Source organism: Drosophila mojavensis, unplaced genomic scaffold (genome assembly GCF_018153725.1).
Source record: "Drosophila mojavensis isolate 15081-1352.22 unplaced genomic scaffold, ASM1815372v1 contig_16, whole genome shotgun sequence".
In the NCBI taxonomy this organism is placed as follows: domain Eukaryota; kingdom Metazoa; phylum Arthropoda; class Insecta; order Diptera; family Drosophilidae; genus Drosophila; species Drosophila mojavensis.
This window is the reverse complement of record NW_025318693.1, coordinates 9,976,806-9,992,945: the sequence shown is the minus strand read 5'-3', so window position 1 is coordinate 9,992,945 and position 16,140 is coordinate 9,976,806. Positions and strand designations below refer to the sequence as shown.

Below are 16,140 nucleotides of genomic sequence, written 5' to 3'. Positions count from 1 at the left end.
ATAGAGTCGACTATCGATACTTGATCGAAATGTTATCGATAGTTTACTATACTGTGCTACACCACAATATATTATATAGTATCTATTGAAGGGGATAGCACTAGATCACTTGAATTGATATCGGGCATTTAATATAGTGTCATCGATACTCAACTAAATCAGCTAGAGGAATAAATAGCAGCAAATAGTATATAAATAGTATATGAACTAGAATTTTCATTGGAGGTATTGACAATAGCCACCATGGCAAAGTATCGACAGCAATTCAATTGAGAATCGATAGTCAACCTTGGAGCTGACTATCGATAATTTAATCAACTAGAAAGTTGGCAAGAGAGCAAGAGAAAAATAAATAACAGCGAAAATAATTTAAAAATAATGGAAATATTTATTTAATAATATTTAAATTGAATTAGAGAGTTCAGCTTCTGCATTTCTAATTTGTATATGTAGAGGCTGAACCAGCATATCCAACTCAGTCTATAAGCCACAACAAATGTCAAATAAAATATTGTTTTAAATCTCCATCAATCAGTAACAACTATTCCATCTAGTATCGTATATATGTATATATATCGCTGTAAAATCTCAATTAAATATGCTCTGCTATGTTTTATTTGGTCATTTGCTTTTGCAGCTGTCCATTTGTCGCTGGTCCTTTGGCTAAGTATAATTGCAGCAGGTCCTGGCGTGGCTGTCCTGGCTAAATAAGCGTAAATTGCGCCATTTCGATCGCATTAACTCACAAATTAGCTGCTAATTAATTGTGCATTAAAATATCGAACAATGCTATACAAATGGAGTACATAAATTAAATGCAGCAGGCGTAGCAGGAGCAGCAGGGGCAGCAGAAGTACCAGCTGTTGGCTGACTGTTGTCCTTGTTTGTTATCCTTGCGCTGGCCAAATGGATAAATTTGTCGCACACATTCGGCCACACACTGTGGCGGCTTATGCATTATTTAAATCTAGTTAACACTCGCTATTCGTTGTTGATTGAAAAATGCCAACGAAACAAGAAGAGCCGAAGAAAGCCCGAGGCGAGCCCCAATGAAAGGCCCACACATAAAGACGATAATAAAAGGCAGACACACTCGACTGGCCATAGGGCGTATCATTGAAGGAGTATTGAATAAATTTCAAATAGTGAGCGAGAGAGAGAGAGAGAGAGAGATAGAGGGCGAAAGAGTGAGCGAGTGAGTCAGTCAAAAATGGAGAGTCATCCATACTCTGTCCCCTCTGTATAGGCATAGAGGCTGCAAAATATTTCAGTCACGTTTTAAATGTAAAAATCTCAATCACGTGATCGAAATGCGCGCATTCAAAATATGCACAAGCAAGCATCCAAAAAGTCAAGTAGACAGAGAGAAAACTAGACAGAGACAGCGAGAGAGAGAGAGAGAGGGAGCACGAATGAACTGAAATGTTCGGCCTGGTTTCTGGGCATTTGGCCAGCTGTAAATCGAAATGAAGCCCAAACCCGAAAATAAAATGTGGCTGCGGCTCTTAACAGGTACTTGCTGAATCGATGATTTAATGTCCCCTCATCTAATGATGATGATGATGATGATGATGATTATGCTGCTGTTGGTGTCGTTGCTTGTATTTGTGGCCAGCTGCTGGCTGGGCATTCGCTCAAATTGCATAAAATATGCAAAAAGCTTAACAAACTGCGCGCATCGTTGATTGAAATATCGAAAAATCAAGCTCCATTTACAGCAGCACCTGCAATGCACACCTCACACACACACACACACACACACACAAACACACACACACTTGCACATGTCGAGTGCAATGGCAACTGGTGCACAATGCACGCTACAATTTCCGCTTCCGCGTATAATTTTCACACCTCAGTCTGATTGAATTGTTCGTCAGGTTCATCATTTGATTTTCCATTTTTCGTGCGCGCTCTGCGATTTTCTCTTATTTTTTGAACAGAACACAATATGTTAATACGAGTGCACATTAAATGGCTGCCATCTGCCTGATTGCCGTCGCGTTTAATTGTCAGTTATTAATCCAGCTTAATCGCCTGCAATTCCCCCTCGACCGCCTCCAGCCTCCCCCCCCTCTCCCAAACTATTTATCAAATAATAACATATGCACTTTGGGCAGAGTAATTTCTATTTAATGGCCAGCCAGGGAATACGCCCCAACTGCAGAGCAAATAAATACGAGGTATATTAAAAAAAAAAAAAAGTGGGATTACAGTAAAAAGTTTGTAAATAAACGAACTTGTAATATTTATTTAGTATTTCGATTAATTTAATTGGATTTTAATGGATTTTTAATTTATATTTTATACATTGTGTTTTATATTTTATATTTAATATTTTATATTTAATATTTTATATTTTATATTTTATATTTTATATTTTATATTTTATATTTTATATTTTATATTCTATATTTTATATTTTATAGTTTATATTTAATATTTTTTTTTTATATTTTATATTCTATATTTTATATTCTATATTCTATATTTTATATTTTATATTTTATATTTTATATTTTATATTTTATATTTTATATTTTATATTTTATATTTTATATTTTATATTTTATATTTTATATTTTATTTTTATATTTTATATTTTATATTTTATATTTTATATTTTATATTTTATATTCTATATTTTATATTTTATATTTTATATTTTTTTTTATATTTTATATTTATTATTTTTTCTTTAATATTTTTAATTTTACATTTAGTGTTCTTTATTTAGAGGTCAGTCTGTAACTGACAATAATATTTATTGAATTGATTTAAAAATGGCAAAATTTAGATGTCCATTCTGTTGACACGCCCACGGCCATGCCCAGTGGCAGCTGCTGTTTGACCCTATCATTATTTCAGCGCAAATTTTTTGGCATTGCGCATACGACGCGTTGGCAGCCGAATAAAAATTGTCGCTTAGACGCAATTTTTGGACGCTGGTCAACTAAGCAGCGGGTGCTAAATGTTAAATGTTAAATGTTAATTTCCCCACAGCAATGACTGTACACCAGCAACAACAACAACAACAACAACAACAAGCATAACAACAGACGAATTTTTAGTTCAATTTCGTGCGGCGAAAAATGAACATGCAAATGGCCTTTTTATTATGGACATTATTGCGTCCGAAAAATGTGCTATTGAATGCATTAGTTGTGTCTCTCTCTCTCTCTGTGTGTGTGTGTGTGTGTATGTGTGTGATTGGCAATCAAGTCCCGCTGCGGTTTTGTTCGCTATTCATATGCAAAAATTCGCCATTTATATATATTTGTAGCCCGCAACAAAAAATCAATTTGTAAATGTTTTTAGTGGCATTGCAACTTTGACATTTCGCTCACAGCTGTCGTTGCAGTTGTTGTAGTCCCGTTTACATTTTCTCTTTTTGTTGTTGTTGTTGCATCTGTCTGCTGGCCACTGGCAACTGACCCCATTGGCAGCGCTGTCCGTTTGTAATTAGCGATTGGCCACTCACAGCTGCCTCTTTGTGCTCTGCTGTCTGCTGGCGCTACTCCTCCTCCTGCTCCTGCCCCTGCTGCTCCTCCTCCAGCTACTGTTGCTGGTGCTGTTTGGGGAGTTTTTGACCTCAATTGCTTTGTCACCATTTCAATTTGCAATTTCAGCCATTAACTAGTTACACTCAATGCAATTAAACTTGCACTTTTGCAGCAGCAGCAGCAGCAGCAGCAGCGCAGCAACAGAAGTTGAGCTACTCATGCGAATGGGGCAAGGTAGTGGGCGCCGTGTTGCAAGTAATTCACGCGAAACTTGGCCAGTTCGCAATTTGCAGCTCGCTCGATTTGTGCTCTGTCTGTCCCCAGCCAACAGCAGCAGCAGCAGCAGCAATCGCAGTTCCCATTTGGCTGCCACGCCCACCTGCTCTACGGCATGCTGCTCAGTCCGTCATTCAGGACATGCTGTTTCTGTCATGTTGTCAGCGGTCTGTGCAACCGCAATGTGTTGCTGTTGCTGGTGTTGTTGTTGCTGTTGCTGTTATTATTGTTGTTGTTGTTGTTGTGGCATAGAGTGAAAGTGTAGAGCACTCAACATAGCGACACCAAAAATGCCGAACATCCCGTTGCCCGGTGCGTTCCATTGGAATAATTTGAAAATGGGAATAATAAAAAAAAAAATGAATAGCAAGAAGCAGAAGCAACAGCAGACAGCGAGTGAGCGAGTGAGAGAGAGAGAGAGAGAGCGAGATGGAGAGTAGTTGCTGTGTAAAAATTGTATCTTCTCATTGAGTTAATTGCAAATTGGATGAAATTGTAATTTTACACTTCATTTCATTCAATTCATGGCTGATTGACAATTTAGTTTTTCATTAAGGTGCCCCAGCGACGGGCGACAACGTTAACTGGATCATCGATACGTGTGGCAGGCGGCGTGTGGCATGCGGCAAGTGGCAAGCGAAACGCAGCTGAGCAACTGAAGGATTGCATCAAACTGGTAAACTTGAGGCAATTCATATCTTGATATGCATTTTCATATATGGGCTGGTAATTGTAATAGAAATACAGTCGACTCTCGATAAATGGAAAATCGCGACAAATTGAAAACAATGGCGTTTTCAATAATTCTCAATAATTTGAATTTCTGTCTAAATCGAAAATTGATGTCCTCGCCATCTCAAATTATCAGAACTCGATTGTACTAGGTGCATATACATACGAGGAATCGTACTTAAAGTCGAAAGTAATGCTTAGATAACTACAGTAAATTAGTTAATAAGAAGTTATTCCTCATAGCATTAATAATAATGGTTTATACTACATATTAAAAATAGTTATAAAAATTAACAAATTTTCTGTCTGAATTTCTTGATTTATGGTCATTATTATTTTTTTTTTCTCTATAAAGAAATAAATTATGATCAAACTTAACTTTATTTTAGGTAAAAATTAAATTTAAGAGTCTTTTGTTTTTTTTTTTTTTTTAATTTAAGAAGAATATTTTTGTATATTTCCTTATTTATTTACTTGTTTTTCTTTAGAGAAATGAGAAATGAGGCCAGTCTTAAGTACTCAGCTCAATAAATCTTGTGTTGTTCAAGTAAATGCATATGCCTTAAACATGTTGCTTCTTGAAGATCGTTTATCCAATCATAAACGTATCGGATCCAGCGGCAGATGTACAACTGTCTCTATATAAAGATATCGCAGTTTAAGATCAGATGGGAAGGCACAAATGAAATACAGCAAAGGATTACCGGGAGGATTACATTAATATTAGGATTACTCCCTGTTCGACCTGTAAGGCAACTGAAACGACAAAGATTTGACAAAATGCATTTCAATTCCTCATATTTCCGATTGGAGTTATAAAAATCTATATTAAATAGTCATATGATAATATTGCTCAATCAGCTCTCGCTTTCATAGAAAATTGATTGTAAATATAATGCGAAAATCTTTGATTGTCTAATCTTTATACGCCTTTATAATGTCAATCCAATGGAAATTAATTTGTATGAATAGTAACATAAGCATGAGTAGGGAAGGGAAAAAGTATCGATACTTTTTATATCAACTTTATTCGTTATTGATGCCAATATTTTATACTCGACACATTATTTTTGATATTTTTATAAGTACGATACTTCTGTTTTGATACTTCTTTTGAGTACTACTTATGATCGATACTTTACATTCCATTTCGTGTCCCTAAGCATGAGAGGGAAAGACTTATATAAGAAACCCCATAAATATGAATTCTAGATATAATAGCTGACCTCTAAATGTCTAGTCTCTAATCACCTCTACAGCTAATATAATACCATGCCATAAGTGCAATCGATTTCGTAAATCTCGCTCACCGAAATATTATACAGCATAAATGGTTAATATTAAATCTTTGGCTGCATTTGGACAGCGGGTAGCGGGCAGCGGGCAGCGGGCAGCGGGCAGCGCTGCTTGTTTAGTGAATGCATGGACGGCTTTTATGTTGAACGCAGGACACATGAATTATTGACGGGCGTGCAGCAACCGCGGAAAGTTTTGCGAGTGTGCATGGCAAATGTTGCGCATACGCAGCGTTGTAATGCACTTGCTTTACGCCGTATGCACAAACAGGAGTCATGAAGCAAGCTTAAAGTTATGAATTCTTAAAATATGTGATTTATTTGTAGCGAAACTTTCATGCACACACCCAGACACACCCACACACACACACACACACACACACACATGAACTAACTGAAGCTGAAACAATTTTTTTTTTTTTTGCTTGTTTTTCGTAGCTGCATCTATTTTTTATGGCGCAAAGTTTGCGTTGTCACGTGACTGGCGTGGAAAATGGGGAGTATTTATGTAATAAAAAAAAAATAGAGGGAAAGATAGAGAGAGTAGAGTAAAAAAGAGATGGCATAAGTAGCTGAGCCTGCGACCAGGTAGCTGCCGTGTCTTCGTGGAGGGACGTGTGTCGAAACGCGCCGGAAATGCCATTTACAGCAGACGTACTTCCGTTGCTAAAAAGAAAGCAGCTCCTGATGTGGGCGAGCTGCGTATAGCGAGAGCGAACTGTAGCATATGCACGGAGACTAGAGACTAGCGACTAGCGACTGGGCTGCATGTCGTCGCTTTTGTTTTAATATTCATATTTTAGCATCAGAAATTATTCGTTGAAATTAAGTTGCTTTATGCACGCACAGCAGCGTGTTAGAAAGAGAGGGGGAGAGAGAGGGAGAGAGAGGGAGAATCGTGGCAGCGCAAGGAAGTGAGCTTAAAAGCGACTACGACGAAAATGCTTTGAATTTAAAATCTGCAATTTTCTGTTGATTGCCGCAACCGAGCCAGCCCGAGTGGGAGGAGTCGTTAGATGGGCGGGACGCGGCAGGGCAGCAAGGCCGAGCAAACGTGCAGTTATAGTGTAACAAACAAGCGCTGTGTTAGCCTGCGTGCCAGCCAGCGGTTGGCAGCGGGCGCAGCACCAACAGCAGCAGCAGCAGCAGCAGCAGGAGCAGCAGGAGTAGTAATAGCAGCAGCAGCAGCAGCATCATCACAACTTTTGCGTAAAATTCCAGTCATGTGTCCCTAACAAATCCCTGCATTATTCATGAAATGATAAGATGACTTTGTGCTGGCTTCGTAGCCGTCAACGCTGCCGCCGCTGCTGCGGCCGCTGCCGCTGCTGCTGCTGCTGGTTTATTTTTTTCACAGTATCTTTTGCTGTTCTCGTTATAATTTCACATGCAGCTGCTGCTGCCGTTTCAAGGGCCGCATTTAAGTGGCAACTATCGTTGCCTTAGCAACCCGCACAGCAGACAAGCATGCAGCTTGCATAAACGCAATTAAATGCAACTCAAAAATAAATGCCGCAACTCAAAAAGCTGTCAACTTGTTGTCAAAAGTTGTTGGGTCATAAATATGGTAATGCCCATAAACAGGTAGCTCGTGGGAAAGCTGTTAGCTAATTGCCTATTAGTTAACTGCCAACAAAAAACTTTGGCAACAACAGCAGCCGCAGCAGCCGCAACAGCCTCAAATGCTGTAAGAGTCAGGCGCAACGAGTCACTGTTAAGTGCAGATGCTCTGCTGTTAAGCATACTAACAGCAGCAGCACTGCAACAGCTGCTGTTAATGTTAGGCTTTCGCTGCTTAACAGCACGGTCAAGCACACTTAACAGAGACAGCTGCGCTAACATGAAATACATGCAGCTTAACAGCAGTGCCGAATGCTGTTCACAGCACAACTGTAGGCTGTCCGTTTAACAGCACTTAGCACTTAGCACTATTAGCAGCGCCAGCAGCTGTTAACAGCTTAACAGCCAGCCACAAAGCTACAAATGCGCTGCTGCTCTCCCTCTCTCTCACACTCTCTGCTGCTGCTGTAATGGGCCGTCGTGTAAACGAGATGCTGAGAGAGGATGCCGCTACAACATTACAATTACACGAGCAGGACGCGGGCGTCGCTGTCGCAGCATCCACGACAGCAACGAGCGACGTTGCCGAAGCAGCGGCCGATGAGCAGACGTGTGCCTCGCGCTGCTGGCGCTGCCGCAGCTTCAGTCAGTTCGTAAACTCGAAGCCGCGCGGAGATGCTTTGGACGACGTTTCGCGCTGCCTAAGACAAAAACCAAAAGAAAAAAAATCAAAAGCAAAAAACAACAAAAATCGAACGTTCAAAGTGACAACAAAAACAAAAACTAGACAAAATTTAAAGAAAATTCTAAATCAAAATATTACACAAAAAAAATTTACTTTACAGTTAAACAAAGTGTTTATTATTGTTGAATGGAAAGAAATTTTGGAAACTTTGCGAAATGAAGTTAAATAAAGCCTGAAACCGTTATGAAGTCGCCGGACAAACTGACTAATTGAGCGCGGAACTTCCGTTTCCGTTGTGTGAGCTCACAACTGTAAGAGCGAGCGCTTAGCCAGATTGGTGGGCTGGAGGCGGGTGGCGTGGGGGCGTGGCTGTCATTTTCAAATATTAAGCACGGGAATTCGCTTGAATTTGGCATTTAAATTATTTAAGTTGACAAAACGCAAACACACGCACAAATACACACACAGACAGAGCGACCAGCCACGCCCAGCTAGCGCCCTTGTTTCCTGTTTTGATGTGCTCGTTACTGGGCTTGCCCCTCTGCCTCCTTCAATTTGCCATGCCTCGATTGCCAATGCCCCCTTTCAGCTGCCTCCCTCCTCAATTACTTATGTTTCTTCTCCTTCTTCTTCTCCATCTTCTTCTTCTTCTCGTTTTTTTTTTTTATATTTATTTTTGTTGCTTCCCTGTGTGTGTTTTCAAATGTTTGTTATTTATTTATAACGACACAGCCAAATGCCGAGCACATCCTTTGAACTTTTCTGCATGAGTTTGCAATTGTGTTGATGTCACACACATATCGAGGTGTACGTGTAGGTGTGTGTGTGTGGCGCATAGTTGTGTGTGTGTGTGTGTGGGTGTGCGAATTTTTATTTCTCTTTAGCTACAGCTACTGTTTCGCCTTTGACGCTGCATTCAATTAATTTCATTTCTGCTGCCCTCTCCCTCTATCACTCTCTCTCTCTCTAACTGTCTGCCTGTCTCACTTGCTCCATTATCATTGAACTTGGCTTGCAGCTACAGCATTTCCATTTGGCCTCTGTGCCGCATCGATTGCTATTGAAATATTAAACAATTCACTCGACAAGCAGCTACAAAATAACATAATAAATAACTAACGTTGACAAAGTCACAACGATTTCTATACAAACACACACACCCACACACACACATATATGAATAAATAAATATATATACATTTCCATTTGTGCAGCATAAAGTAACAACAACAACAACAACAACAACAACTCCCGTGCAACGCCATATCAATTAAGTTTTTCAAACAATTTTCCGAGGCAACAAAAAAATCAATCAAAAATAAAAAATAAAAAACGAAAAAATGGATTACGCCTCGCTGCTGTTTCTATTCAGCTGCACATTAATTGGTAAGTATATGATGGCAGCCACTGTTGTATATGCATACATATATTTCCTTTCTTTCAGCTTTCATTTTTCATTTCCCATTTTCCCATGGCGTGGCTGGCGTGCGTATTAGCGTTGCCGGCCACGTGGCGTATGCGTAATGTGCGCTTGGCAAAGCGCATTGGCTGCACTTCATTGCGGCTCATTTTCGCACTGGCAATCGCAATCGCAATCCGCTTAATATTTATTATTTGTTGTTGTTGCTCTTCTCGCATTGTTCGCCATTTGCCTCTTTTTTTTTTATTATTTTTTGTTTTTGTTTGGCGCGCCCTCAGCTGAACCGCAAATCAATATTGACAAAGTTTTACGCTCTCGGCGCTCGGCTCAGCAGCAGCCGCTTTAGCCGCTGCTGGCCGCTTCTGGCCGTCAGCCTTTGTGCCTGGCTGCTCTTTTAATGACTTTTGCCATAATTCCAATTGCTGCGAGTGCAATTCCAGTGCACTGCAGTTGCACTGCATTTTCCAACTGCCGTTCATTCAATTTCACTCGCAGTTGCCTTTGCTGCTGACGCTGCCTTTTGGCACTTGGTAATTTGTGCTGCCGCAACTTTTGCTTTGCTGCCTCTGCCACTGCTGCTGCTGCTGCACAGCTTGAGTGCAGTTTAAAGTTAAATTGTATTTCGGAAATGTTCGCAATTAGGCAGCCTGCCAAAGGCATCGCCTCCATCGCCTACTGGCACATAAATTGCCAATGGCAATGGGGCAATTAATTTGCAGCGCATTAAATGAGCTGCCATTTGGCCAGTGGCGAACCAACAACTCCATTTGCCATTCTCCACTGCAGCACTTCTCAGCTACTTCTGCATCTAGTTGGCACAGAGAACATGCACTTCTTCTTAGAGAGAAAAAAAGAGAAAAGTTCTTTCATTTTCAAGTCTGTAAAGACATTTAAATTTGCCTTGCGTACATATTCTCCTGCTGGGAATAATAATGACTATAAGTCGTCATTAAGTAGAATCAACATTTCTTGAACTGACATGCATAAAACTTCACTTTCATTATCATTACTATCATCACTTTCATTATCATTGTTTGTATCATTCGTTATTTACTGATAGTGAGTGCTAATATTATAATAAAATATTTTAAGTATAATAATAATAATAATGAAAAGAGAAGGCAAATATTCATGACACCGATAATGAATCAATATCATGATTAACTTTATTTTCTTAATTTGCATTGTTATTATCATTATCATTATCCCATTTTATATCTCTATTTTTTCCGCTTTTTAATTCTCACTTTAATTCTCATTTTATTCATTGGCATTCTATCTTATTCTCATTCTTATTTTTATTCCAATGCTCCTTTTCATTAGCATTATCATATTTATTTTCTCATCCTCATTAATATTATTATATTTTTCTTATGCTCACTCTCATTTCTTCACTTTCTCATTTTCATATTTTATAGTCATTACAATCATTATTTAAATATTATTATTATGATTATCATTTGCTTTATTACATTATTGTAAGAGAAATATATCTGATTATCATTATAATTTTTACTTCCATTATCTAATAATCAGCTGATTATCATTACCTTTTCAATGAGATAAGAAGTATCATTCACATTATCATTATCATCATCCATATGATGATCATTGGCATTACCTGATTACCATTAGAGCATTATTATCAGATCAAGATCGTTACCTATTCAATGAGATAAGTAACATTATTCACATTGTGATAAGCATTAGCTAATTACCGTTACCTCATTAATATAACCTTATCAATGATATGAGGAACCTTATTCATCGAATTTCATTAGCATTACTCCATTACCATTACCCATTTATGGTTAGGAACCTTATTAGCAAGCTGAGCTCACAAAAATCTATAAATATAATATTTCCAATAATTGGCATAATAACTCAAATAACTCAAACCAAAATTCAAATATTCATCAGTTTTAGCAATATTATTATTCTCCATCATTATTGTCATCAATGAGTATTTTCGTATTCTCATCATCATATTGTAGCGCTACTACAATGTGATTTTTTTCAATTTCGATCTGAGTCAATTTTGTTAACACGTTAACAAACGCAGCCAAGATTTCCTTCGGCAAATACACCTTTTACTCAGCCCAGACTTAAATACATTTTGCTTAGAGCCAGGCTGCAGCTCTCCCCCCAAATCTTTATTAACTAAACTACAAGCTTTTGGCAGAGCAGCAGAAAACTTTTGGGGCTAACCAAGTGCTGGTGACATATATTTCACTTGCAAACCCCAAGCACATTTGGGGCCATTCATTCAAGCGCTCGACAAAGGAAACACATTACCAGGGATGCCATTCAGGAATTCATTGCACAAACACACACACACTCACACACACACGTACACAATTGACATAGAAAAGTTTTGTGCTCGTTTCGATGTATTTTTTAATATTTTACGCTTATTTTACAAAGCTTTTGGAAGCTGCAATCGCGCGTGTTTCGGTCACTTTTAGCTCGGCTAATGGAATTAAATATTGTCCCTTCCATTTCAATTTGCAGCAGTCCACACTCTCTCCCTCTCTCTCTCTCACTCTCTCTCTGTCTGTCTCTTTTTCTGTTATTTTCTATGTTATCTGCTGTACCATGAAATGTTGTAGAAATATGCTATATTATCTCTTGATTTTATTATATAGTAAACCATTATTTTTGTGGCATACAAATCAGGCAGCTTAACAGCCTCAGCTCAGCTGAAACGCCCAAATGGCAGCCCATAAAAATAGCCACAGACATATCTATTTTACATATATATATAAAGAAAGATTTGTATATATATATATAGAAATAGATATTTGCATAAACGTCTCGAGCTTCTTTAAATGAATTTATTACCAAACTTTTGCCAGCGCGTCCTTTGGCAAATTCATATGTAAATTTGTCTAGCCACACACAGACACACAGTATTTATCTCCATCTCTCTCTCTCACTCTGTGGTTGTATGTGTGTAAGTAAGTGTGCTTGCCAGCATCAAATAAAAAGTGTGGCTTAATTAGCAATGTATTTGCATATGCCATGTGAATCGGAGCAACTTTTTGTCTTTGGCCAACACTTAAAATGTACATAAATAATTAACAGTGTTGGGAATAGTGTTGCAAATATTTGCAAATATCTAGCAGGACGAATTAATGGATTCAGTTTCATTTATTAAAAGCTATGCGGCAACTGTAATCCAAGGTAAAACAGCCAGATAGAGAGAGGGAGAGAGAGAAAGAGAGAGGGGGAGTGGGAGAGAGCAAATCGGGCTGTCAGTTTACGTTTCGTATTTCTTATCAATTTTTTGGCTGGCACACAGAGCAAACGTATGTTGCATGCATATGTTGCAGCTGCGCTTATCGCTTGTTGCCCCTGCCGCAGCTGCAGCGCCACAAAACCGAAACCTAAACATATGCCCGGCCAGCAGCAGCAACAACAACAGCAACAACAACAGCAACAGCAACAGCAACAACAACAACTATTTTGCATATGCATTTCATGAAATTTGAAATTTATTCGATGCGAGTAGCTTACCTGACCAAGAGCTGCTGCAGACCCAAACCAGGCAGCAGTGCCTGTCAAACTGCAGTTACTAATATATTCCATTCTCCCTCTCTCTCTTTCCCTCTCTCGTTGCAGATATGCAGGGCATCTCGGCGCTGTTTGTGACGGACATCAGCGTGCCGGAGATTGTGGACTTTCGGGACAATGTGACGCTCTCCTGCAGCTACGACATGAGCGGGCACACGCTCAACTCGGTCAAGTGGTACAAGGATCGGCTGGAGTTCTTCAGGTAAGCAAGCACGTGAAGTCGAGGCGATTGCGGCAGCTGTATGAGCTTTATGAATTCGCCACAGATATTCGCCGCTAATGCGTCCGGTTTACATGACATTTCCCGTGGCCGGCATCCAGGTGCTCGATGGCAAGTACTTCTGCAACGAGTCCACGTGCCGTGTGGATCTCAGTCTGCTGGGCGCCAAGTCGACGGGCACCTACATGTGCGAGGTGAGCGGCGATGCACCGCACTTCAAGCTGGCCGCCAAGGAGGACAACATGACGGTCGCAGGTGAGCAACACTACCTGGCCTCCTGGCCAATCAGCCATGAGCCATAAAGCACTTAATGCATTTGGGGCTAATTTGTTCGCACATTTCTCGCAGCCCTGCCGCAAAGTGACCCGCTTATCGAGGGCTTCAACTCGATGTATCGCTTGGAGGAGTTCCTCAGCGCCACCTGCTCCTCGGACTACTCCAGTGTGCCCACGAAGCTCACCTGGTATATCAACGGCGAACAGGTGAGACCCTCTACAGCCGCCCAACCACCCGTCCGCCCCCTAACACTGACTCTCCTCGCGTTTTTCTATCTCTTCGGCAACGCAGCCCATGCTGGGGGAGCTGCAGCCCTTCATTGATACGACCATACCCGCCCACGACTACATACTGCGCCGGCAGCGCCTGCAGGTGCACTTCTATCTGCAGGGGCACCGCTTCTACCAGGTCAGCAAGATACTCGAGCTCAAGTGTGTGGCTGAAATCGAAAACTATCCGGAGCTGCGGCGCGAGACAACGCTGAGTGCATCGCTTTCGCATTCCGATAATCTCAACAACCAGATGCTGAGACATCCAGGAGCGTGTGAGTATAGATAAATATATATGTATATATAATACATACATATACTCTATATTGTGTGTTATTTCTGTTTCGAATGTCTGCGAGGCTGTCTGAGTCTAGCCAAGATTGAGACAGCAATCGTTATGGCTGCTTTCACAATCAATTACATATCTATTCGACTGTCATAACTGTAATCAATTGAACAGTTTTACAAGCATATGCTGCACTCTGTTCACACAGTAAACGTGGGTAGATTGCCTAGTTATAGTGTGGATCTGCAGAGCTTGAGCTTAGGCCTGTTAGACTTATATCTAATGTAGTGTTTAATCAATATCTATGTGCACAGAGTACAATTTGCATTTTTAGCACTTCTCTTCCGTATATACATATATATAATTGCTGTTCATAATATGATGCAAAGATATTGCAGACGGTATACATTCATATAATCATATACAGTCATATACAGTGGAGTCTCGAAAATCGTACCCCGTGAAAAAATTCCCTTTTAAAAATAATTCAATAATTCTCGATAACATGAATCACTGTGTCAATCGAAAAAAGAAATCCTTTGCCATTTCGAACTATCGGGATTCTACTGCATATAACAGGAACTATATTTTGATTTAAATATTCAAGTTTTTTTTTTTTTTATTAATTAATAAATTAATTCATTTATTTATATATGAATTTATTTATTTATTTTTTTTTATTGTTGTATTATTTTTTCATGTATTTATTTTTTAATTATTTGTTTATTGATTAATTAAGTAATTTATTTATGTATTTACTTATTTAATTTTTATTTTTTTGATTATTCATTTATTTATTTTTTATTTATAATTTATGTATTTTTTCGTTCGCCCATTTATTAAACATTGGAGCTAAGGTAAATTGAATATTATAAATATGTACTATATTTATATTTATATATATCAATTATTTATACGCCTGAATATACCCTTTTCCGCTATATGATTTTTCAACACTCTCTTTTAGTATGCATACGGTCTTCAAGATGTTTTATGTTTACTCCTGGAATCTAACTTTATTATTAGCCTCCCATTACACAATTCGCATAATTCTTCATCTTACATCTAAGCTGAAACTTGTCTCATCATGTCTAAATGTGCCTTACCTCATTTTCTATATCAGTCTGCTACAATTTCTCTGCCTTTATTTACCACTCTGACACAGCCTCAGCAGCAGCTGACTGCAGATGCTGTTCCTGGCCGAGGACCAGCTGCCTGATTTGCAGCCTGTTTGTGATAATTCTGCTTACGCAATGCGCTCAACGTCCATCATGAGCGCTCACATCGGCAACGGAATTGCCTCGGTGCGAGACGACGATGGATAGTGTGGCAAATATATCAGCAAATTAGTTAGTTAGTTAGTAGACCGGGCTGCCAGAGCGGGACAACAGCAGCAGATCTGGCGTCGAGTCGAATAGACAACGAGTTTTGGGTAAAGGGCAAATCATAATGAAAATCCTGGCTCCGAGTTTGTCGCTTTGTACATAATTAGGGCGGAAGGCAGTGGCAAGAGTTATATTAAATAAATACACTAAAGACATAAATCTATATATGTATACAAAATATATATACATATAAAACATATATTAAGTGTAAATTAGACTAAAAATCGAAAGAGCAAATGAAGTCATTTAATGCGTTGTTTAGTTGACAAAGGCAACTCAACTGAATTTGATTGAATTATTTTTTAGTTTTAAATTGATAAAAACTCATTTAATGTAAAAATCTGGAAGGTGTTAAGTTTTTAGTTACATGTTTAGTATTGTATATAACTTAATTTGTTCTTATTATATTAAGCCTAGATCAAGTGCTTTCAAAGCACATTAAAGCTTTTCTCATTTGTTAAATTTTGATTGCATACAATATAAGTAAAATTTAAAATTATTTCAATATTTATTCATGTTCAATTACAATTTAATTTACTTTATCGGAAACAAAGCCCTTAAATATCTTTATTTTTATTTATTTTTTATTTTATTTATTTTTTTTTTATATAAATTCATATATCTCATTTAAAGTATTTATTTTATTAATTTGTTTTGCAT

General features: G+C 38.6%; 1 protein-coding gene across 2 annotated transcripts; it reads left to right on the top strand.

Annotated features, from left to right (window-relative positions):
• The first annotated feature begins 8,161 nt into the window (after window positions 1-8,161).
• On the top strand, window positions 8,162-15,892 carry LOC6572836. 2 transcript variants are annotated; one of them, XM_001998906.4, is made up of 7 exons: window positions 8,162-8,362; window positions 9,266-9,437; window positions 13,093-13,246; window positions 13,311-13,519; window positions 13,613-13,746; window positions 13,832-14,084; window positions 15,261-15,892. In XM_001998906.4, exons 2-7 carry the CDS (start codon window positions 9,392-9,394, stop codon window positions 15,368-15,370), a joined length of 906 nt encoding a protein of 301 aa, XP_001998942.1. In that variant the 5' UTR covers window positions 8,162-8,362; window positions 9,266-9,391; the 3' UTR covers window positions 15,371-15,892. The 2 variants fall into 2 exon arrangements, with proteins under 2 accessions (XP_001998942.1, XP_043863352.1); XM_044007417.1 differs by having other exon boundaries at window positions 15,219-15,892.
• The last annotated feature ends 248 nt before the right edge of the window (window positions 15,893-16,140 follow it).